At 36.0% G+C, this 24,975-nt stretch overlaps 1 protein-coding gene across 2 annotated transcripts in view; it reads right to left on the reverse strand.

The window, feature by feature from the left end:
- LOC137398981 (serine/threonine-protein kinase Nek7-like) overlaps window positions 1-24,886 on the reverse strand; it is a 38,479-nt gene extending 13,593 nt beyond the window's left edge. Inside the window, exons 1-10 of one of the 2 annotated variants that reach the window (XM_068085140.1) lie at window positions 24,776-24,886; window positions 22,191-22,286; window positions 20,623-20,769; window positions 16,387-16,449; window positions 12,974-13,084; window positions 8,013-8,121; window positions 3,844-3,951; window positions 3,297-3,391; window positions 3,115-3,208; window positions 777-868 (exon numbers count right to left, since the gene is read on the reverse strand). In XM_068085140.1, coding sequence (XP_067941241.1) covers window positions 777-868; window positions 3,115-3,208; window positions 3,297-3,391; window positions 3,844-3,951; window positions 8,013-8,121; window positions 12,974-13,084; window positions 16,387-16,449; window positions 20,623-20,769; window positions 22,191-22,241 — 870 coding nt within the window. In that variant the 5' untranslated portion in view covers window positions 22,242-22,286; window positions 24,776-24,886. Of the gene's footprint in view, window positions 1-776; window positions 869-3,114; window positions 3,209-3,296; window positions 3,392-3,843; window positions 3,952-8,012; window positions 8,122-12,973; window positions 13,085-16,386; window positions 16,450-20,622; window positions 20,770-22,190; window positions 22,287-24,696 lie in introns of both variants that reach the window. The other variant, XM_068085139.1, reaches the window with a different exon arrangement.
- Between the last annotated feature and the right edge of the window lie 89 nt (window positions 24,887-24,975).

Raw genomic sequence — 24,975 nt, forward strand, 5'->3', positions numbered from 1 at the left:
TCGATTTTGCCTCATGATGTATACAATTTTTTTTCCACTTCAAACTCTATCTAGAACATTTTTGTTATATATTTTATTTTGCCAACATGCTAACAAACAGTGCCATGCAAAAATTTAATGTATCTATATTTTGTGCATTGCTAAAGCTCTATGAAGCTACGAATGCTACTAAGCTAAAACGATTCTCTACAAAGTTCCTTACTCCTACAAAACTATTACTTTCACCACTATCAGAGTCAGTGCTGCTACTTTAATTATCTGTGTAATCAATAAAATCTGAATTTGAATTGGCTAATATGTCATCAACATGAGTAATTCTTTGTTTTCTAACTCGGGAGGTACTTACAAAAGCCATAAGAACACTAAATAGTTCGAACATCAGAAGGAAAAGAAATGTACGTTTTTGAGTTGAAAATTCCCAAGCAAAAACTTAAAAATGCTCCGTGAAATGAGGCCAATTTTATTGTAAAATCTTCAGCCAACACTCTCAATACCTTTAAAGTTCTGAAGATCGTTGGTCATGGTGTCAACAAATAATAAAATCAAGTTACTACGTATTTGATAGGAAATTCGCAACAATGCGCACACGGCAGTCGACCATAGATTTTGCATACATGCGCATGCGCCTATGAAAGGGTGGGTTGAAGCAAATAATCCAGTGCTGCAGTTTGACTACATTTCTTGAACCACCACGTGATCTGTGCAGTTACTAAGTAAAAGGAAACAACTTCCAAAATATATAACATGAACTAGCTGAAATAGCATAATGAACCTACCTCATAGACATATGCGCCGTCTGGTCGCTTGTCTGGGTCAGAATTCATACACAGGGATACTACTTGGATAAGTTGTGGTGTGTAGTGCTCTTCTAAAATACAAACATCTATAGATTAGACACAATCTATGATTGACCAATTAATGTGAGGACAATCCCTCGAAGACTGAGTATGATGAGAGGACAACTCCTCAAAGATCGAGTATGCCGTCTGCTTGACCTACAGCAAGCAGAGGTTGTGCATGTTTTTATGTTCACTATTGCACCATCAATGGCTCTGTGATCGTATCTGGACATGTCTGAGTCTAGTGGCAAGGAAACCTTGACATCTGGCGACATGCTCAGTTGCTGAGAGCAATTTAAGGTTGCATGTCATTCCATGTCACCTATTATTCCATGTCACCACTGTGACAGGCTTTAAGAATTGAACCCTAACCAGTTGTTTGAATGTCGAGCGTTATAGATCACCAGACCTTTAGACCAATCAACAAGTCTATGATATTAACCTGTCTTCTACTGAATGCTGACAAGTACTTTGGCAGCGTCCAACAGGAGAGAATTTCTGTAGAAGAGAATTTCTAACCCACGAGATAAATGGTTTCAAATGGTATCTCTGTTTGTCAGTCAGACTATGACAAGCGATATGACTCAAGCAATATGAAGAACAAAATAACAAAACAATATTTAGAAGTTGTAATGCAAACCAACCAACATAAACATAACTATTACAGTTTCTGCTAGTCTATTAATGGCTCTTCAACTTGTAGGGAGTCGCTTGTGTATTCGGACTAACAGCAGAAGAGATGTAATAATTTTATTACCAGGAATTTCGTGTGGGATGCCATTAGAATGATGAGAACAACACAATCATAAATTGTACTAACGGAACCAAACAAGAGCTTGACTGTAACTTGACTGCTAGTGTCTTGGCGGTGGTATAAAGCATTTGATAAGTTTTAGTAGATAAATCACACAATAGACTATATATTATATTATAGACTATATATTCTTGCTCTAGTAAAATAGGAAATATTTTATAACATCTACACTTTCTGGTGCTATGAAACTGAAAGACGGTTGATCTTTGTAAACAGGTAGTTCTCACTAAACTATGACTCGGAGTTACGACACCCTGTAGAAAATTGCAAAATTTGTCAAAAGCGTGTTCAAAGAAGCTAAATGAAAATAATAAGAAATAGGAAAAAGGAGAAAGGTCGTCGATACAAACCAATAATACTACAGTTACTGTAAAATCAATAACTTGAAAAATTAACCCTGTTTCGAAGGGTCAAAGGGGTGAGTTTGGGAAGTTGTTATAATTTACATGCACATGTATTTTACTGTTCGTACAACGTAAAGACCGTATAGCGTGGACTAGATTATTTACGTTCCAGGTGTGTCTACATTATAGGAGTATACAAAAGGGACTCCGAGAAAGTTTTTAACACCAGAATCACTTAACGGAAGACTGTTCAGAATGTAACCCATCATTAAGTGAGACCTATTGTCTCACTACTAATAATTTTTTACTACTCTGGGATAGAACAGCTTTTACGATGTTGAGTGGCTGTAATGTTTCAGCGCCATATTGATAAGCAGGAGCCATATTGATAAGCAGGAGCCATATTGATAAGCAGGAGCCATATTGATAAGCAGGAGCCATATTGATAAGCAGGAGCCATATTGATAAGCAGGAGCCATATTGATAAGCAGGAGCCATATTGATAAGCAGGAGCCATATTGATAAGCAGGAGCCATATTGATAAGCAGGAGCCATATTGATAAGCAGGAGCCATATTGATAAGCAGGAGCCATATTGATAAGCAGGAGCCATATTGATAAACAGAAGCGATTTAAGACCAGATGCTCTTCCTGATATACCGAAGTGTGGTTTGAACCTCTAACCTAATACTTGATATTCCAGAATGCCAACCAATGCACCGCTGCCACTATTTAGGGTTTAAATCAAATATAAGCAAAATAGATTAAAAAAATTACTTGCTAATCTAGCCATCTGTCTATGAGCTCTTTGTGAAGGAAGTAAACAGTTACAATTATCTAAGGATGTATTATACACGTTCAATGCTCATCGCTGAACAGACCCGACTATTAACAGACCTAGTTCATACACATGTACCTTCTATCCACACACATGACAATAAAATGTATTATGCAAATTTAAAGGTACTGCCTGACTCAAACTATTTCGATATTGATTTACTGGAAGTTTTTTTACGGCTCAAACAACTTTGTATCAGGGTTCAAATTCATAGCCTAGTTATGTGTGAGTTTAAGGTGGTCTTTCATAGCTTCAGCTCCAGACAGCTTGATAAACTTACTCGAGAGCTCAGGGTAATCACACTTTTCTATCTTCTTACACAGAGAGTACAGATTCATCTTCTCTCCCCAGAATGGACTATGGAGGGCCGCCAGCTGCATCGGCATAAAAATAAGGTTAGAGTTCAAGCTTATTAAACAAAATATTGTTATAAGATAGGAACTCAGGCTAACAGATACTAACCTCATACAACAGACAACCGAGAGACCAAATATCCGACTTGAAGTTGTACCCCGTTTCGTGTATCCTCTCAGGTGACATGTAGTAGGGGGTGCCCACTGCAACATGCATACAGAAATATGTCAAAAACTGCTAAGGTTGATACTATATGAATACCTAGGTACTCACCAAACAATCACAAACTGTATAACATCTATGAGCAGGTTGCAAGACATTCTAAGCAGGTGGTTAGACATTAAAAGCAGGAGGCTAGACCCTACAAGCAGGTTGTGAGACATTCACAATCAGGTTTTGAGACAACCACAAGCAGGTTGTGAGACCGCACAAGCAGGTTATTATTAGCCAACGACACACAGGTTGCAAAACATTAAATATGTGCTAGTACGGCCAATATTCTAGGACACTGAGCAAGTGATTACAGGTGTCGATGTTTTACTTGCAAGGCATAATTTATATCCTCAAAAACCTGTAAGTTGGGTTGATTGTAAAGTAGGGTTTAACTGTAGGTTATATAGTCTGCTTGAGTCAACAAAAAACCTCAGAGGCTTACATAGTGAGTAGGCGTTGTCTGTCTGCGAACTGAAGTACCTCCCCAAGCCAAGATCCCCCAGCTTCACCACACCCTGGGCTGTGATAAACACATTGGCAGGCTTTATATCTGCAATAAGAACATAAAACATAATAGAACTTGAGATGCATAGCTAGTGCAAATCTAATAATTATACTGATCAAGCATCTCATATAGCCCACCAGAAACCAACCCATCTAATGATACATCTATGATTTCCTCTTCAAAACGCTCAATAAACTCAGCATGAAAGAAACATTAAAATTTTCTAGATCTAGCTGAATTCGACTATAAACATGTGAAATGTTTAAAGTCGAATTCAGCTAAATGGCATCGGCAGCATCCGAAAACATAAACATAGAAAGACAGATCTTATGTCCTTTAAAAATGTCAAATATGAAAAGAAACAATACATTCAGAAAGCTAAAGACAAAAAACAGAGATGACATAGATAAACAAATTTCGTTTTTTTAAACTGATGCCCATCAGTACGGTAAGGAAGTCATGCAGAAGGTAATACCGGTAAATAGATTGTTGGAAACAAAATTTTTGAAGTCGTACTAAGCAATGATGACATGATGCTATGAAGGTCAGTGGGTCGAGTTAGTAAAGAATGGGTCTGTCATAATTAACAATGGTCGGATCATTTCACTTCCTTTAAATAAGCTGCCAGGACTAACTGAATTGTCTTGAAGGATTTAAAGGATTCTCTCGCCTCCGAATCTCCCAAGTCAGAGAAAAGGCACAACCAATATGTCTGAAATGGATTAAAGGTATAGAAGCCGATGAAAACCAACACCACGCAGGCGTACAGCGACTCTAAGGTTATGCTGTTGAGACATAAGAGCAACTAAAAGAGCAGGTGCCTTTTCTGACAGCCCATAGTGAGATGTGAACTGATAACCTTCCTCTTTCAGTCCTGAGTGTTAACCAACCAATAGATATGAATGGATACAGAAGGATTGACCGATTGACGCCCTGCAGGTTCTTAGAATCACTATGTTTCCATGAAGCGCATCATGCGGATTTGGGAGTTGTGTGCACATTGCTTTATCGTGCAAATTAAGTGTTTCTATGGACATTCGCATGAAACGGATAGACTCCGGAGTCTTGTTGAAAAAAGGTAAAGAATTGTACGTTATAAGAGAAAAGACAACGGAAGTATTGAAAATGTTTAAAATTGAATAGCTGGCAGGGTATTTTAATGCATATTGTTCACAAGTGCTGTTTCCATAATTCGCAAGCATGATTGATTCAATAGTTTTGCAAATCGCAAAACTCACTTAACTTGCAGATTTTTGCCATTTCCATGATGTGGATTGGCTCAAATTTGCGCATCATGCGTGTCATGGAAACATAGTGATTGTGATAGCATTTAAAACCTGTTTAGCTGAGGTATCATTACTGCATCTTGCGCAGGTAATCATGTAGTACCAACATTCTGAGTAACTCTTACTGTTTGGAGGTGTGAAAGCAATATTTTAAAAGTATAAAAGCATTTTATTTGCTGATGGATAATGTTTTGTTAAAGCATTAGCTTCACTCTCGTTCTCAATACCTCAACTGCCATGTTAGTGGCCATCAGATTTACAACTGCCTCCATTTCTACATGATAATACTAGTACAGGCCAGTGCATGACTAGCTGATCAGGCAAGGTTAGCCACCGTCGGCAGCAAGTCACCCAACAGTGACATATTTCTATCATGCTCACTCTACTTGCAAAAAACTGAAACACCTGAAGAGCCAGCAAAGAATACAACCGAACTCGGGGCTATGTTCTGAAAACATCATCGATAAGCAATTCCCTGGTTAAACAAGCCCCGGCCTTTTCAGGACTCCATTAATTTGTACAGTGTTGCGATCTGAAGATCCTGTCATGATGCGCTTCTGTAGTTAAATAAACTCCCATTTGAGTATCTGTTGATAAACGTTGTAGTCGGTAGTAGGCTACTGTATTGCATATGTATAGGTTAGTTATGCTGTAATGTACCTCATCACATTTTCTCTTTCTCTAATGGCTTTTAATATTAGTGTTGAACTTTTAACAAATAAATTAAATGTTAACTTTTTCTTTTTAATAAAATTTTCAAATGTGCAAGAGCATGTGAACAAATGTTTGACTGCTGCAGAGTACATGGTGGTGGATGCTACCTATTCTTTATGTGTACTTTCTTGGTATTTTTCGGTCCATGTAATATTTGTATATACCACAGTTCTTTATTTTATATAGCTTCAACCAGGGCAGATAGTGTGAATGCTGCTGATATATGACGATGCGCATATTTTAACAACTCAGCTGCTTTCTTGGCGCTTTTTGACTCGCCGGCAGCATATTTTTTGATAACTTTCACGATTTTTAGAAGGACCTTTGACCTGATACTTGATATTCCAGAATGCTAACCACTACACCACTGCCGCTATTTAGGGTTTAAATAAAATATAAGCAAAATAAATAAAAAAATTTACTTGCTAATCTAGCCATCTGTCTATGAGCTCTTTGCGAAAGAAGTTAGTAAACAGGTACAAGTATCTAAGGATGTATTATACTGGGTCAATGCTCTTCGCGGAACAGGCTCGACTATTAGCAAACCTAGTTCATACACATGTACCTTCTATCCACACACATGACAATGGAATGTTAGACAAATGTCAATGGCATGATAACTCCTCATTTTTAAGTGAGGACTACTTGTATTTAAACTAACACTATAGGAACAGGACAAACAACTCCACATTTCCCACCGAGCGTAAGAAACATTTTCATGCAATATCCTCTCATTACCTAAAGAAACATCATTTTATTTAGAAACTGATTTTGTCTTCTCTTGTGACAGACTCTATTCATCTAGCTGAGCTCTTATCGCAAGGAACAAAGGCTAACTATGCGCTTCCAACGAATGAATGATAAGATAAGTGCCTTGGCTAGAAAGCATGCAAACAAATCGCGCAAACAATGAGATATTTGTAAAAAACCAACTGCACAAGGGTGATATCTCGAAGAGCCCACGAGCTGACACCGGCTACCGGTTAACAGAAAACAAAGAGAAAGGAGTGCGCTGGCAGTTATTGCTTGGATATATCCAGTATTACTTATGTTTCCATGAATCCGCAAGTTCACATCGTCCACATGATAAAAACAGCAAAACCAGCGAGTCAAGCGTGTTTTGTTACTCGAATATTTTTCTCGAATGTTTCATGCTTGCAAAATATGATGACGACACTCGCGGATGAACAAGAAAAAAGTCTCGCAAGCTACTCCACTTTTAGCATTTTCCACTCTTTAGTCGTTCATCTTTTGATATGAGAAGTTCATAATGTGCCGCTATGACCTCTTGTGTAAAAATTCTTCATCTTCTTAACAAAACATCTGCGTCAATCATGAACTCGCGAATGTCTATTGAAATGCTATTCATTAGCCTGTCTTGACAAACTGTTGTTTCTGCAGAGTTGTTGCCTGTCGAGTGTGGCGAGCAACACAGCAGCTTGTCACAATACACACTGCGCCTGATGCATCAGCTGCACTGAAAAGTAGTTGTTCTCTTCCGTCTATGCGGCTTGGCTGCGATGTTATGTCGGTTCATTGGTAATCATAACGGATTTATCGCAAAAATTTATGTAGCAAAAAATAAGATAAGAACCAACGACTTTAACCAAAGACCAGTGTCTGTGGTAAACTTTAGTAGAACTTAATAATAAAATTAATTAAAAATAAAATCAATAAGAACAAGTAAAACTGACTTGATACAAAAATACAAATAAAACTGACTGAGCGCAAAAATAACCACATGTTTAGTCGCTGTTGTTGCCTAAGTTCTCAAGTTCTACTAAAGTTTACTGCAGAGACTGGTCTCTTGTTAAACGTTTTATATTTCATTTTTTCTACATAAATTTGTGCGCTAAATCTGTTATGATTACCAATGAGAGAAGACGGAAGAGAACAACTCCCTTTCAGTGCAGCTGATGCATCAGGTGTAGTGAGTATTGTGTGTTTGCTCGCCCCGCTCGCCGGGGGACAACTCCGCAAAAACAACCATTTGTCAAGACAGGCTGTTCACGTACACACAACTCCGAAGCCGCATCATTCGCGCGATAGAAACATATTAATTGTCAAAGACGATATGAAGATAGAATGAAATGAGTAGATGGTTACCTCTATGCATGACACGCTTGGAGTGCATATGCTCAATAGCGCTGCAAATCTGTATAAAGTACTTCCATATTGTCTTCTCTGGTATCAGCCTGTTCTGTGTCCGAAAGTACTGCAAACAGAACCGTATTATGGCAGACAAAGAGTCAGCTTATGTTATTATACCATCGATTATGTTACCTGTAAACTAAAGGCATCGACAAAGCAACACGGACACGTCGAGAAAGTTTGCAGTTGTCAAACTTGCCCATTATTTCGGTGAGCATCGATGATAGCCTTTACAATGTGAACCATTTCAGCGATAAGAATTAGCGGTCGCGGATAGTGTGGTTTATTTATTTCCGTTTATGATTTACGTTTTATTCAAACACGCGAAAACAAAATGGTTTTCCACAAAATTTTAAAAAGAAAAATGCGAACACTACGTCATGGAGTATTTGCCGATGCAAACGTGGATGGGTATTTGATAATATAAATAAATACGGATTGGTTTGTGATAGTGTGAACATTGTTATCATCGACGATCACCAAAGTATTGTGGCATCAATGCCGAGATACGACAATATAGTGTGAACCAGCCTTAAAGGTCAGCATTGGGAGACTGCTGTTGATATATATCCATCACATTTATCCAATAACAAGGTTTTATTATGGGAATATTTGTTCTCACACTCACAAATTCAGATATGTGACATGGGTCATAGAGCACATGGGTCATGGAGCGTCATAGAGCGGTCAAACTCATCTGTGGAAGTTTGACAGTATTCAAGATCTGCGAGCAGCATATCTATTGATATCATATCAAAGCAAAAAATAATTTGGAAAGTTCAATTCTGAACCTTTTTCTAGCGTAAATCTGTTTCATGATTTGATGCCACTCGTCAAGGCTTTACTTTTGAAAAAAAAATGCCAGACGAGTGACATCTAATCGCAAAACAGATTTGTGATAGCAAAAAAATTACGAGTCACCTGAAGAGTAAATAGTAAGTAGTGACTCCAGAGAAAAGCACAAGTCAAATGATAAGTACGGTAACTATTCCAACATTCTAGTTCAGCTATGACCAAATGGCGGATCTAGATTCGGATGTGGATCCCTGTAGTTTTTTGTGTTGATCTTTCAAGATGGCTGTTAAAAATATTTGAGGTATTTTTTTGATTTAGATTCAAAAATATTTTTTTAAACTTTTTTTAGAATTTGTGTAAATGCATTGTTTTTAGCAATGAATTTTGTCAAAAAACAATCATAAAATACGACTTGCAAATACTCCTCTTCAAGAATTTTAAGATGTGCTGTCAGTAGCAGGAATAGTTACAATAGTATTGTGAAGTCAAAGCCCACTCATCCATTTTTCTCACTGATATCAGACATTTATTACAGCACATTCATTCACTGATTTTTAGTTCAAATATGTATTTAAACAAAGTGTTTTAAAATCGTATTTGCCGCCTTGTTTTAAGATGTACACAAATAATTACATGTTTATGTATAGTAAAAAAGAAAGATGCACATCTTCAGCTTGTTGTGGATCTTTAATTTGTCAGATTTGGCTGAAGCGGATCATGACCAAAATCATTTTACCATCCCTGATGTAGTTAGTTATAACACGCCACACTTTTCAGAGCATAGAGTGCTGTTAGCAGTAGGTCTGACTACTTAGGTCTGACTACAGTAGGTCTGACTTACTATCCATTATAAAATGTACAATGGTGTGCAAAATTATCTATACAGCCACTGTAAGAGAGGACTTAACCCTTTGAAGCCTCACCTTGTACACAAGCAAGCCCCCTGATCTAGGCCATATTAACAAGTTTCAATGGCATGTAAAAGTACTTAAGAGAGCACAACTCCTTTTTAACTGAACGTCATATTAAACTCCAACGAGTAGACAGTTTTTTCACTCTTTCAAAAAAGTCGTGTTTTAGAGATAACTGCAGAAACATAATGATTGCAGTACGCCGAGTCTCATAGAGAGTGTATATTTGTTACAAATAGAAAAACTAATGGTGTTGGTGTAAACCTCTCGTTGCCGAGGAGAAAAAGCTTTCTAGCTTTGTCTATTGTTAGAATTAAATTACCAAGAATTCAACCAATGTGTCATTGGAACAAATGTTCTGTTAGCAGCCATGTTCAAGTTTTCAGTCAATTATAGTGTCCATGGTATTTCAACGATATCTCCAAAACTAATTGTCCAATAAATTTAAAACTTCAGCATTATACTGTAAACCTATTACGAACACGGTGACCAGAATTTTGCAATCCTACGGAAACTTGAAGTTTTAAAAAACAAACTGAAACTACGTCACTAAGCTTACTCAGTGGTGGAATCAGGTAAAGATACCCCAAATCATCACGACCCAGTCTTCAAGTGTTAACTGAACAAAAGTACAAGGAATGTAAGCAAATGATAGGCCAGGGGAAACAAATTCAAAATTTAGTGTACACCTTACAAAAATTATTATCACATATCCATTATTGTCTATCATAAATTGTATCACAAGATCTCCCAGACAAACAAAGCTAGACCGAATAAACACCTGTCATGACAATACAAGAGATTTAGTAGAAAACTATCAATTCCTGCTTCTGATAGCTGATAACACTAGACAACAGCCGTTAGCTATAGGCTGGCCCGCCTACTACCTACATCCAGCTCCTACTACCACTTACTAACATCTGGAGAAAGTGGATTAGCAATTTAGACACCTAAACACACAACATTTGATGTTTACGAATATATCCCTTGAATATAAGAGAGAGTACATGACTGACACAGGATACAAGGTACACACGGAGAGAGTAAATTATCCCACTAAGTGGCGCGTATATTAGTCACCGTGTGTACACAACCATTATAACTGGGCTTGGAAGCAGGGATGATTTGTGTTAACAACTGCGATGTACTTTACATAACATACTACCATCCTTTAGATAATAACAACACTTAAGCAAAAAATGCTTTTGTTTTTGGAAAGATAAAATAACGCTAAATAATTACAAAATATTATTGATATGGCACTAAATTGAGAACGTGTAAATACATTCTAACTAGTACCCTGACAGTCTAGTTTGATGTGAGAGATCGTCAGGAGTGCCAAAAAGCACAGAAAATAACTCGATGTGCAGTTATTCTGAAACTCAAAAAGACGGTGTTAAAGTGCGAGTCTACCGAACTGAATATCGTGATTTCAAATCCCACTTGTAGCAACCATTTATCTCAACTAACCGTGGCGACAGACGGACAGAAGTACAGACAAATACGACTCTTATTATAGTAATGATTTTGGGACAGGAAATGATAAAGAGGTATCTAAAAAAGTGAGAATAATAGTGAGTCTTTTAGACTGTGATTCCCTCTAGAACCTTGAAGAACAACAATAAAACAAACATTAATTCATTTGCAGACTAAATATTACTAAATACTCGGTGTTCTACAGGAGAGAGGTGAGAGAACTGTCAGCATTTGTGTGAGTGTAACCTTTGCAAGTTCAGCTTTGGCAGACCAGAGTTGCTGACACACTGCTCTTTATGATAAATGTAGGCACTAGTGAAAGGTGATGAAAATGTTCTTTAACCGATACACTGATAAGGGTTTGCCCGACATCCCTTGACTTAGTATGGCCAAAGAAAGGCCTAGAAAGATAAATTAGGTTGCCCAATGAGAATTGCCTAGGCAGAACAAACGGGTAACTTTTTAAAGTCAGTAAGATGCAGCAGTGATCCTCTGTGTCAGCTGGTTGACCAACTCAGGGAGTTCTTCATGTGGCTAGGCTGATTTTTCATAGCAGTTTCATATTGGCCCTATTTAGTTTTACTTTAATGTTTTAAGTAGACATACAAGTAGCTTGTACCTCTAGCACGTCTATCTGTTAAATGCACAGGCCCACCCATGATATGATAATTGCTGTAATATAAAAACTAGATCTTTATCAAGTATGAGCCATAATAGTAACACTTCAGAACCCTTCAACTGCTTTATAACCTTTCATAATTACTTACATGTAAGTACACGTTCCTGTACATACCGCATACTTTTATAGTACGCTGTATAGTGAACTGAACAGTGAAGAATAACTGAGATGAGTCAATGCTAAATATTATTGAGCCAATCAGCATGGAGACAGAAAAAATAATGGAAAGTGCTTAGTGGTGATTCTTTCTAAATGAAGGAGGGATGGTCAAATTCTATAGTTTAAGATCCAGCTGTAGGGATCTCAAGCTATTATTTGTAAACGATTTTATTTTTTTCGCTGATATCAACCAGTTCGTTGCAAAAGAATTTTCATATTAATAGACTATGCTCTGACATTCGTATCTTAGAGAGGAGACTGACAGTGTAAAACCGTTTATACATAGTATATGAAGGCTACCAAATACTAACAAAAGAGTGACTCCATGATAATTGAAGGGCTCTATTGTCCTTGCCATACGCCCAGATTTCACCAAGGCTGGAACAATTAAAAATAAATATTGCTGTACAACCTCTATCTTAACGCTACCTTTATTTGAACACCGCCTCTAATAGAACGCCAATATAGAAGGGTTGAAAAATAGAGCGCCACCCTTTGGTTGAGCACCACATCTATTTGACCGCCACTGACATTCTTTGATCTTTATGAATCCATAATAGAAAGTGATCAGTAGAAAATTGTCCCCAAAAATGGTACTAATAATGACTCGGCTACATCAATTACAATAAATTCTTTCGTGTGGTGGCTGTAGTGGTTGCCATAGTTTTCGTGACCATGTACCTGAGAAGACTAATCATCACAATCATCAGATGTCTAATCTCAATTATTTCTCTTCAAAGTTGAAAAATACAACACTATTGCGCTCAAATAGAGGTTTTACTGTACATTGATTTAACAACCCATAAAAAACCAAATATGGTCAAAGTTGTGTTAAACAATCCCCACAAAACAATAATTATAGTATATAGTAGATACCACAGGAAATAGAGACTTACCTTGACCATTCGAGAAAGATCTCCTGCGTCAGCCAGCTCTAAGACTATGTTAAGCTCATTTTCCTCGACGAAGGATGCGAGATACCGTATGATGTTCGGATGGTTGAGTTGCTACAATGTAAAACAAAAGATAAGCATGTCTTAACTCATCATAAAGGAAGTACAACTCCTTAGGGATGAACTATAAGGGGACAAAGTATTTAAACGAATGAGATAGCACAGGAAATAGAACCGCCAGTTGTTATTATCTTCTTGCAATCATCAGTATGAGCCTACAGTGTGAGCTGTATTGTTAAACCTCAGTTTGAAGGAAAGTGGTAATCTACCACCACATCATACAGTTACACATCATACAGTTGCCCATGAGCTGTTGGTCAAGTTGCAAATTTGAAGCAGTTTGTTTTGACAATTATTGACTATTATGAAAAACAAAAATTAATGGACTCTGAGTAAAATTGCGAGACGCGAATATCTTATATTTTATATATATACATGTAATATAAAACATGTAATATAATACATGTAATATATATTACATGTATATATATAAAATGAATTGCATCATATTTTATAATATTACATGTATTATATATATTACATGTATGTATTATATATACATATATATTACATAAAGGTAATATATATATATATTATATATATATTATATATATATATATGTATATATATATATATGTGACTAGCAGTTAGACATTCGGTATGTTTTAAATTAGTAGTGTCTAAATTCTTGATAAACCAAAAAGCAGATAATTTTGATAGAAAATACAACCAAATGAAAGCACATATGATTGTACACACTTGGACGGAATAGCAAAGATGTTTGCATTGGCAGACCGCATTCAACACGCATTCAACTTGCTTGAACGATTCCTGGTAAGACTAGCATGCCCGAACATGTTTTGAATGTTCAATTACATTTAGTATGTTCAAATAGGCCTAGCGTGTCAACACATGTCAGGGCTACCCAAACTCGCACAGCATTTCGACACGTTGCAAGCCTGCCCAAGCTGACACATCATTTTGACAAGTGTCTAGCATGACTAAACACAACTCGTGTGCTGACCGGTGTCTAGTATGCCCAAAAACATTAACACCAAAAATTTGTCAAATTACGTAAAAATTGGTGCAGCATGCCACAATGGGCACTCGAAAATTTATTACTTGTAATAATTGCTCAAAAGATTGCCAAGAGCAATTTGATACACGGTACAAAGGCAATGAGATTGCTGAAAATTGCAGATAACGGATTCTGATATACGACGGTTTTGTGATGGCGGCGATAAACTGTTCGCTTTTGAGCTTTTAAGAGCTTGTTATCACATTTCCACATATTTTGCAACTACAACACAGCACAGCAAAACGTAGTGAATCTTTTGATACCAAATAATGGTAATGTGAATTTTGTTGCAAGTAAACCTTAAAGTGTTTCCATGATGCATTCCATGATGATCGTGCATGGGGGAATGGCACCACTGCTTGACCCCATAGGTCAAGTATTAACCTAATTAATGACTCTAAATAATTACGCAGTCTTGTCACGCTAAGCTTAGCAGCAATCGTCCACAACATTGGGCATTGGAGACTGCGCAAATCGAAATAAAAAACGACTGAAGCGTAAAAATGTTCATAATGTAATAGCCATCGATATTCTAATGTGCATTATTCGCAAGCATGTTGGATTCGATAAAGTTCTGCGATCACAAAACTCGCACATTTATGCCGTTTCCATGACACGGATAGCCTGCATATTGGCTCTAATTTGCGAATGATGCGCATCATGGAAACACAGCGATTCGGAACAAGTTATGAAAGTTCTAAAATGTCCGACTCAGTGCAGTGAGAAAATCACGTCTGCCAACAACTTGGTGTTTTTATTCATCATTCAACATGGCTGAGCTGCCCATCGGTTATAGTTTTGTAGAACACAAAGAGTTACGATAAATTTGCAAAGAAATGTCCGACTCCACCGACTCTCAAACTATAATAAGTATTCAAATGAATTTTAGAAGAGAAAGAAACAATAAAATTAATGTAACCCAAGATGTGTTATTTTAAGATTTGTTGATAAGAACAATCATATGAGAGCATTACAATCGTTCCAATCACTCCTAACATTCTAGAGCATCGGCAAAACTATCAAGCTAGCGATATCCTATATATCAGGATAGCTAGCTATCCTCGATAGCCAATATACTTGAAATACTATCAGTAATCTAACCATGTGGGTGTACAATGATATCTCAACCAATAACGGATAATGCATACTTGACATACAGGAAATGAACATAGTTCAGTCGAACTGCTGATCGGAACCTTCTAGAAGGAGGTGCATGGAGAGGAGGGTAGATGGAGGCCCAGGTACCCAATCAATTATAATTAGCAAAAGCGAAGGACTAGCAACAATGGATAGTCCGTATTACAAAAGTTCTATTGTCCAATATTGATTTCAAATACTTGCGTGTAAAGGATATTAATAAACACTGTGCATACCTCGAGGCGAACCCAGATATATTGTCTACCGCTATGTATTGATATACAATTGTATCTTCGTGAAAGATCAGGCCTCATGCCAAAGGAGTGTCTAGTCAATGAGTGAAGATAATCTAGTATAAAATTTTGACTGGAGTCAAGACATGGCCATGGATGAGGTTGGGAAAAAGAATCGCACCTTACGGGATTCGAACCCGCAGAATTCGGCTCACTACCACCTGCATCAATCATTGACCTTCCAGCGTGTTAGAACTTTTGTTCATCTACTTATTCTCCATCCTTTATTGGCAGACCTTATTATTTTTCCCAGCGTTTGAGACTGCCGGGTTACTAGTAAGTACTGCATGTTCTTATCATAAAAACTTGTCTAGCTTGTGGTCTTATGGTACCCGGATAAGTCACTGAGCGAGTCTTTTCGGGCCCACAATCAAGTGTTCCTCATTTCTAGCCAATCAAATGGCACACACTGATGGGAGTGTATAATGTTAAATGCTGTCGAAACAAGACATCTAGGATATACTCTTGCTGCCATCTGAATTTTTACGAACAACTTCATATTAATAAATCGCACTTTGTCATTGTGTATCAATATAAATACTGTTTCTGTATTTTATGACCGATTTCATCCAACTTGAAACACATCGGTTTGTGCCTTCCGTCAGGTCGCTAAAATATTTTATTTCAAAAGCGATGAAGGGCAAGTATTTACAAGAACCCTTTTCACAGAATACACAGTAAGCAGGAGAATGAAAAATTAATAAATATTTTGTGAGACTCAATGAATATATTTCTCCATTGAGCAAAGTTTGATTTTCTTTCGTAATTATAAGGTTACTGGGTGAGAAGGTTGGGTGGATGATTACCCTACAAATCGCCTAAGCTCGAAATGATAGATTATCACTCACTTTGAGTAGATCTATCTCTTTGATACAGTCTGACCGTGCCTTCACGTCCATCATCTCGAATATCTATAAAATATAACAAATTTTTATTATAAGAGTCATGTCTGTTCGTCTGTCTGAAGCAACAGCTGCAGGTTGGTAAAAATATTGCATCATATAGATTTTGAACTCACAAATTTTAGCATGATTGGCTGATGCTCCAACTAACTACTCAAACTAACTGCTCCAACTAACTGCTCCAACTAACTGCTCCAACTAACTGCTCCAACTAACTGCTCGAACTAACTGCTCCAACTAACTGCTCCAACTAACTACTCCAACTAACTACTCCAACTAACTACTCCAACTAACTGCTCCAACTAACTGCTCCAACTAACTACTGCTACTAAATACTGCTACTAACTACTGCTACTAAATACTTCAACTAAATAATTGAACTAACTACTCCTTCTATGATTTATGACAAATTAGATTTTTTCATATATTTTTGCTGATGTGAATTGTATGTATATTACATTGCACATTGGAATGCTGGTGCACTTACTTTTTAGTGTCAAGGACATACATGATTTACTCCAACAAGTTCTTATATTCTTCGTATTCAACATTCATATATTAATTTATAATTTAGGAATGTGCCAAATTTTTTGCACACACATCGAAACAAGATTGTTGGTCACAAAATACTGACTTTTGCCAAATTTTAAAAGAAATGAAAAGGCATTATTTTTGCTTTTGAAAAATCAGAACTTTTTTTTCGTTAAGAATCCAATATTGAAATCGGTCATTTCAATTATTTGGTGCCAACCAGGGTTTTAATTCCTTAAAAACTGAGTAAAATGGTCATAATGCATGTGTGCTTCAAGAATGTTCTTTGTGTCGTCATATAAAATACCAGAGCTTAACATGTTTGACAGCGTCGGCGATCAAATATGTAATTAGTTGCTCATTGTGTATTTCCCTAAACTAAAGAAATATTTGTTTTACATAGCATAATATGACACTGCGTCTTGTTAATACATTGCACACCGTAAGCACAGAATCATAATAAAAATATAATCTTGTACTGAATCAGAAAGTTTGGCGTTCCGTTAACTAAATGTTCCTCCAAAAAAGCATAACTTATAACGAGGACATGTAGATAAAACTGCAAGTCATCTATCTGCTATCTTATAAAAATCTGATCATGTGATCTTGAAACTGTTGCTTTGAAGAAAAGATACCTGGAAGCGGTAAATAAAGTACTTCTTAAAGATTACTTTGTTATGGACTCGATCTCTTGACATTCAGTTTGGTTGACTGATACTAACACATCCACAGCTCGACCACATTTTTAAACTAGGACTAACATTTTGTATCGCAAGAGCGATGCTCCGCGATATCAACAGTTATGAGAGCAGACTCACTACGGCTTATTGTAAAAGCAAACTATTCTAAGCAATGACAGGCTTTAATGGTGATCCTAGAACTTTTGTTTTCCATATAAATGTGCCTCAATCTGCCTGATTATTAACTCAGGAATTCATCTTCGTACGCATTTAATACGATTGGCATCAATGAATACGTTTATGGATTTTTGGTGTAAAACGATTTGCATTGAAAATGAAAGAAATCCAAAGCTTTGCCTGGCTTAAAGCTGGTTAAGTAATAGACCTCAGGCTATCCATCTTGATATCCTAAGGCTAGTAAGTAATATATACCTCAAGCTGAATTTAGATAATAATGGGTTTTAAGACCATTCTCTATCATTCTAAATCAGACTAAACATTCATAACTTCCATTCCTAAAAAGCTAGGCTACGTCAAATATTTACGGGCGGAGCTTGTTGTGCTGATTGTGTTGTTTTCAAGACGAACATTGAAACGCTTTAAAAAGCCTTCATGACTTTAAAGATTAGCGGATCAATCATTATTTTGAGTAAAAAATTGGAATCAGCGTGTCTGATTTACCTAAAAATAGGATAAAAGTTGTATGTGACAGTTATGGTTTAATGCTGTCATAAAAATACACCTGATATCAGATACTGGTGGATTTGAAGTGACTGTTGTACATGACTTAATGTCGTTGTGAAAATCTTATTGCAGACATTAAAAAACACTATTTGAGCTAAAAAGTTATGATCAAATGGGTCTTTAGCCCAGATGTTTATTGTCTAAATCACTTTCCAAAGATGCTGGTTCAGTTTTTATTGTGTTCAATGTCTTAGGATGCCACAGGGTGGATTTAATGTCAATGGCAGCATAAACCTATTTACTTAAAGGTTGACTTGCAACGAAATTCACATTACAGTTATTTGATATGAAAAGATTCACCATGTCTTACTCTGTTGTGTTGTAGGTGCAAAATATGTGGGAATGTGATTACAACCTCTTAAAAGCTAAAAAACGAACAGTTAATCGCAGCCACACGAGACCGCCGTAGTTTAGATTCTCTTTCCAAAACGGCTCAAATGTGACATAGTGTGGGAGATGGTTTCTGTTTACATTTTTATGCAACCTTATTTGTCGAAATATTTTCACAAATATACTTCACGAATTCAATAAAACCATGTCTATTGTTCTTACGCATCTGTTTTATCGTCATTGTAATGCTGTCACTTTAAGCACTGATATCTTATAACTTACCGTAAAAACTCGTTTAATTTTTCAACCTTACCTTGATGGAGTACATATCATTGTCTGATAATCATGACGAGCCTGTTGGTCACCTGTGATATTCGAAAAGAAATTATTTGCGAAGTATTGGGTCACATGATCAGATTACGACTTGACGATTAGATCAAGCCGAAACAAAACTGTGAAGTAGTGAGAATCAATATTTGATACGGGGTCTTCGGTAAAACTCGAAGTGTTTGTCATAAACTAGTGCTACGATAAGTTTTATTTGAACTTTTTATTGCCCTTTCAATTCACGTGAGAACATCACGTGACAAGACAATAACCAAACTGTAATGACTACGTCAGATAAACAGATTCCAAGCTACGGGGCTTTTCGTTTTTGAGCTTTTAAAAGCTTGTAATCACATTTCCACATATTTGGCACCTACAACACAACAGAGTAAGACATGGTGAATCTTTTGATGCCAAATAACTGTAATGTGAATTTTGTTGCAAGTCAACCTATAACACAAGGTATTTTTAACTGACTCTATGGTAAGTAACTCGGCAAGGTAGTACAGTGCACCCTCTGGTAACGATGTCTCGTTTCAGTCTTTTCATCTTATAGTGTGGAACACAATGTTCTTTCATCCCTGCTTTACGGAAATTTTTGCTATACAATATCAACAAAAATATCTTTCAAAATTTCAAATTTGGCGGTCGATTCGCTGAATACGTCGAAATAATGAAGAAGCAGATATGCTATTCACCAAAATCTCTCCCACAACGCCTGAAAAAGATACAATGCTCCCTCTCAGTTCATCATTCTCCCTTATTGTGCATTTTAGCCTTTAGTATAATATTTACTATAAACTTTAATTCATTATAAGTTTATAACTACATGTATATAACTGCATCATATATAATTTTTAATTGTTAGCCTTGGATCCTAAGATTGATAACGACGTTAAGGGAAGTAAGAATCATAATCGTAAGCAAATCATAACCACTAAATTTACTGTAGTTACCAAGGTTAATATACTATTTTGTTAATAATTTTAATATGCTCAGGACGAATATAAAATTTCGATGTTTTTTATCAAAGGGTGTTTGCATTAGTCAATTACTATGGGTTTCTATATCCCTCTATACGACATTTGATATATACGATGCCAACACTGAAATGAATTAAAATCATATGGCGAGTGTCCACTGCAATATCGTATGGTGGGTGTCCACTGTAGCAAGGTTGGCATTCTATTCAGCATACAACAGGTTGATAAATGAAAAGGTTTTGTTAACATGGTCTTATTAACATGTTATGATGTCATGTTAACACATTAAGATGGTTTTGTCAATTTGTTAGAATAGTTTCATTAACATGTTCGAATGGTCTTGTTAACATGTTAGGAAAATATTATTAACATGTTAGAATGACATTGCTAACATGTTAAAATGGTTCTGTTAACACGTTATAATGGTTTGGTTAAAAAAGAAAAATGGCCTTGATTGTAAGAATGGTAATTTTTAAGAGGTAATATTTGTGAGATTCGACATAACCACATTCATCTCTGACGAAGCAACGTGTATCAATAATGATGATGTACACATCTATGAACATCATCGACTTATAGGAACCAACCTGTACTTTTTTTAGAGCCACAATCGTCCCATCGATTTTATTTTTTGCTCTGTATACGCAGCTAAACTGTCCCTTGCCTATTTGTTTGTCGATGTCGTAATTCTTCAATGTGGAGTAGATATTCTCAGGGTCTGGATTGGCTATCAGCTAAAAATATTCCATCGTGAACAGAGCTTTAGAAAAGAACGATATCAAACATCAGTTTGCAAGAATAGCTACTTATCCTCATCGTCTTAGTCTAGATAAATGATGTATGACAGAAAAACAGACATTTTACAAAAATGAAATGAGACAGACAGCTCTTTGTACCCGAAACCCATTAAATTTTGTGTGTGGAATAATCTAGTGCGACCCAACCGCAAATGCTAATAACTGTCGTTAGAGCTATGTAGCGGCCATTGACCAGTTGTACTACCGTACTTTTCGGACTAGTAGCCGCTACTTTTTTTGATGATTTGAGCCATGCGGCTTACAAAAGGGTGCGACCAATCTGTGGCTTTTTCTTTCACCGCTAGGGTGCATTAACTAGAATCTCCAGTTTGTGTGCCTCTAGCGGTGAAAGAAAATACGAAACAATGCCTAACGATACTGTTCCATTAGGGACTAGGTTAAAAAGCGTCGGTTAATACGAAACGGTGCCATTAGGCACCATTCCATTTCAAACAGCAAAGTTGCTGCCACGTTAAACAGCACCGTCCCAAGTCTTGCGGCCTATACAAAGGTGCGACCTATGTATTGTTTTATTGTCGTTTTTTGGAAAATAAAGCAGATGCGGCTTATATACTGGTGCGGTTTATAGTCCGAAAAGTATGATAATATGCCAATGGCATTATTACAAACTAACTCTATTTTATTTAAACATTGATTGAAATAATTTAATGTTCGTTATAAGAACCAAATGCATTAGCAGTATATTTATGTGTGTGTGAAAATGGTATTATAATTATATCATATTCATATTAGTAAATATAAATCATCGTAAGTCAACTGCTAAAGAACCTTTGTCCATTAACTGCAGTTATTTATCATTAGAATGTTCTTGTCAGCTTGAATTTTGCCACATATTAGTATTCAATTCCTAATATGTTTATATGAAACTCATTCAAGTATTTTTAAAACAGCAAGCGCAAAATTTTAGCTCTGCTAAAAAATATGAAAACAACTGTTCGTCTATATTTTCGTTATACATGTTCACATGAAGTATTTCATAGTCTCAAATAAACAGGACTTTATAAGTAGGACTTGAGAAGATGATGAAAAGGCCAGGCCAAAAAAATCAAATTGATTTTTTAAATTTGTAAATTCAAAAAATCGATTTGATTTTAGTGTGAAATCAATTTTAAATTTGATCGATAAATCAGATAAAAAAAATCATATGTTGTACTCCGTTCCAACGGCTTGCAAATAAAAAAAACTTGAACACTTGAAAATTTGTCAACAAAAAACGTTTTCAAATGCAAGTCTATACTATATCCTACTTATATATATTATAGAGCTCTTCATATTCTACTGGATACAGGACCACATGGCATATTGTTTAAATGTGACAGCGAGCATTAAGAACCGACCTGTAGGTCATGGGTAACTCCTGTCTCCGGCTCTACATCCATGGCAGCCATGGTGTGTTATTGTACTATGGCCAGCAACTTTACCTTGCATGCGACCTAGAATACCAAAATAATACGTGCCACAAGTTGAGACTGACAACTATTACAGGTGCTTTGTAATCGATATGTGTGTAGAATTGACTTATACTGTTATAGCATACACCAGTGATAAGCAGATCCCTTCCAACATCGTTACTTGTTATGTGGAATGTCTTACAAATATAAACTATTTACCCCAATTCAAAAAATGGTCTGAGTAAAGTTAAATTCCCTTCATGCTAGTTTATAAAATAATGGTAAGAGAATTATCCATTCGAGTAAAATTCTTCACAAGAAATCATCAAAACTCTACTAAACATATCCATGACTACCCAGACTGAAAAATGCAAATGGAAGTTCGGCTACACGGACACAACTCGTATCTAATCTCAGTTCCTGATATATAGTTAGCTTTCCTCATTGAATTGTTTGTCACAGTAAACAGATCACAGTTGAGGTCACAGTATTGAACAACTAGACCACAGAGCTGACAGACTCGCAGATTTAAAAAAAACTAAGGTCTCTTCCTTTATTGAATGAAAACTTGACACAACAAACTGCATAAGTGAAGATTCCTAAAGTACATACAAACAGATTTTTATTCGACGGTTGAAAACTAGCTCTGAAATCGTACATGTCAACTATGAACCTAGCTTTCTAAAATTATTATATTATTATTATATTAAAATGAGTAGTATATCATGAATCAACACTTGAATTATTCACTACTCAATCGAAGATTTTAAAATTTGACAAGCATTACTTATTGAAGTGCAATGTACAGACTACAAGACAACATATCATTTTTTCAAGTTAGTAAACATGTTAAACATCAGATATTAATGTTCGACATAAAAATCAAGATGGCTCTAGAACTGGAGTGTGAGCTTGTACTAAAATCACAGCAGTATTTGTAAAACTTGCATACTGTTTGCGATAACCTTTCTAATTATAGGTTTCTGTAAATAACAATATTGATTAAAGCGATTTGAATAGTATAGCTGAAGCAATCACTCAACTTCAAAATGCAGCTTGTAGCCTATTTTGGATTCGTTATACATTGTTAATACCATGTTTTCACATGTTTTGAACCTATGTTGTAAATAATATATTGTAGTGCAGTACTAATTGTAGCGCTTAGTTCATTTGTTTGGGTTAGAATAATCGAATCAAAATGTATGTGGTAGAATCATATTTGTACAGATTGTACTCTTCAAAAATTGAAACGTTTAGAGTATAGCCTACATAATCTTTCAAAAACATCAAAACGAGGATTAATATATATAATTTTTGGATATTGACTAAATTCACTAGGAGTAACAATGTTATAAATGAATGTTTTAGTTTTTCAACCAAGGGTTGAAAACCATCCAACCAATAACAGCTGAATTCGCCCACCAATGTAATGCTTAGTTCAAAATCAGCAAAATTTACCCTTCACAGAGTTGTTCTAGGTACCATTATATAACAATTGATGATTGGAAACTCCTTTTAAAATGTACTGTTTAGAAACTCGACTTCATCAAGTCAGAAGCCAAAATAAATTGCCTGATATAGCGCTACATTACATACCTATTTACCGGATATGTTTCCACTAATGTTATTCCACTAATCCGCTAACTTTTTGCAAGTTTTCGCTAATTGAAGTTTATATCTTACATGTATGTATACACTTCTATGTAAATATATCTAAAATACGGTCTGCAATGATAGGTTGAGTGACGAGAAAGTACAAGCATCTTGTCTTAATAATTAGCAAAAGCAAAATGAAATTAGTGGTAAAAAAAAATTATTACATATTGAACCGATGGAAAATCGCAAAAAAACCTTCTGCAAAATCCATTCATGGCATGTGTAATAGCTTTCGTTGAATTTATTGTCTTTCTATATTAATTTGTAATAATTACTATGGGTACCTTGCAATGTAAGTACGTCATCGACAACTCCCTCAAAACTCATATTGTGCGATAATGAAAATAATTCTAGTATATAGTCTAAAACCAAAAAGAATGAAATAAAGCTTAAGTTGTAATCCATTGTACAAATTATTTACGCACACGGTAGTAAGTGTACGTGTTATACAGTTATTTGAAAAAGGCTGGATGAGGCGTTATGGCCGATTTCAATATTATTGAAAGTTTAATTTGGATGTCTCTGAAAAATAGCAAAGCGTTTTCGAACTCACGATCAAACGCAGTGGCTTAGTCGAAAATGAACTGAAATACCCAGTCAAATAAAGTCTCGAAAACTAGCTTTCGTTTCTTGGTAAGCCTTACTTCCCAATAAAGTTTCATTAGCAAAAGGTGACGTCTATTCTATAACCGGCTAATAATCCTGTACATCAGCAAAAAGCTACAGTATCCTGGTTTACATTATATAACCAGTAGAGCACTTTTGACAACTTGAACTATTCTATCAAAATAATCACCATATATTCGATAGATAAACTACTACAGCACCAAAGAAGAGAACGAGAACGTTAAATAATAAATTATTGGAAAATTTACAACTCGCAGGATCTCCAGGCAAATGAAACCCATAATGCCATGTCCACAGTAATCAAAAGCACTTGCAAGTTGGCTAGTGATTGGTTGATCTTCAACGAGCTCGCTGACAGGCAGCGATCTCTTCACACTGACGTCTTTGGTAAAATACAATAACGACCAATATGTTCGAAACCAAACAAACTCCGTCTAAAGTTATGTTT

Source organism: Watersipora subatra, chromosome 6 (assembly GCF_963576615.1).
Source record: "Watersipora subatra chromosome 6, tzWatSuba1.1, whole genome shotgun sequence".
In the NCBI taxonomy this organism is placed as follows: domain Eukaryota; kingdom Metazoa; phylum Bryozoa; class Gymnolaemata; order Cheilostomatida; family Watersiporidae; genus Watersipora; species Watersipora subatra.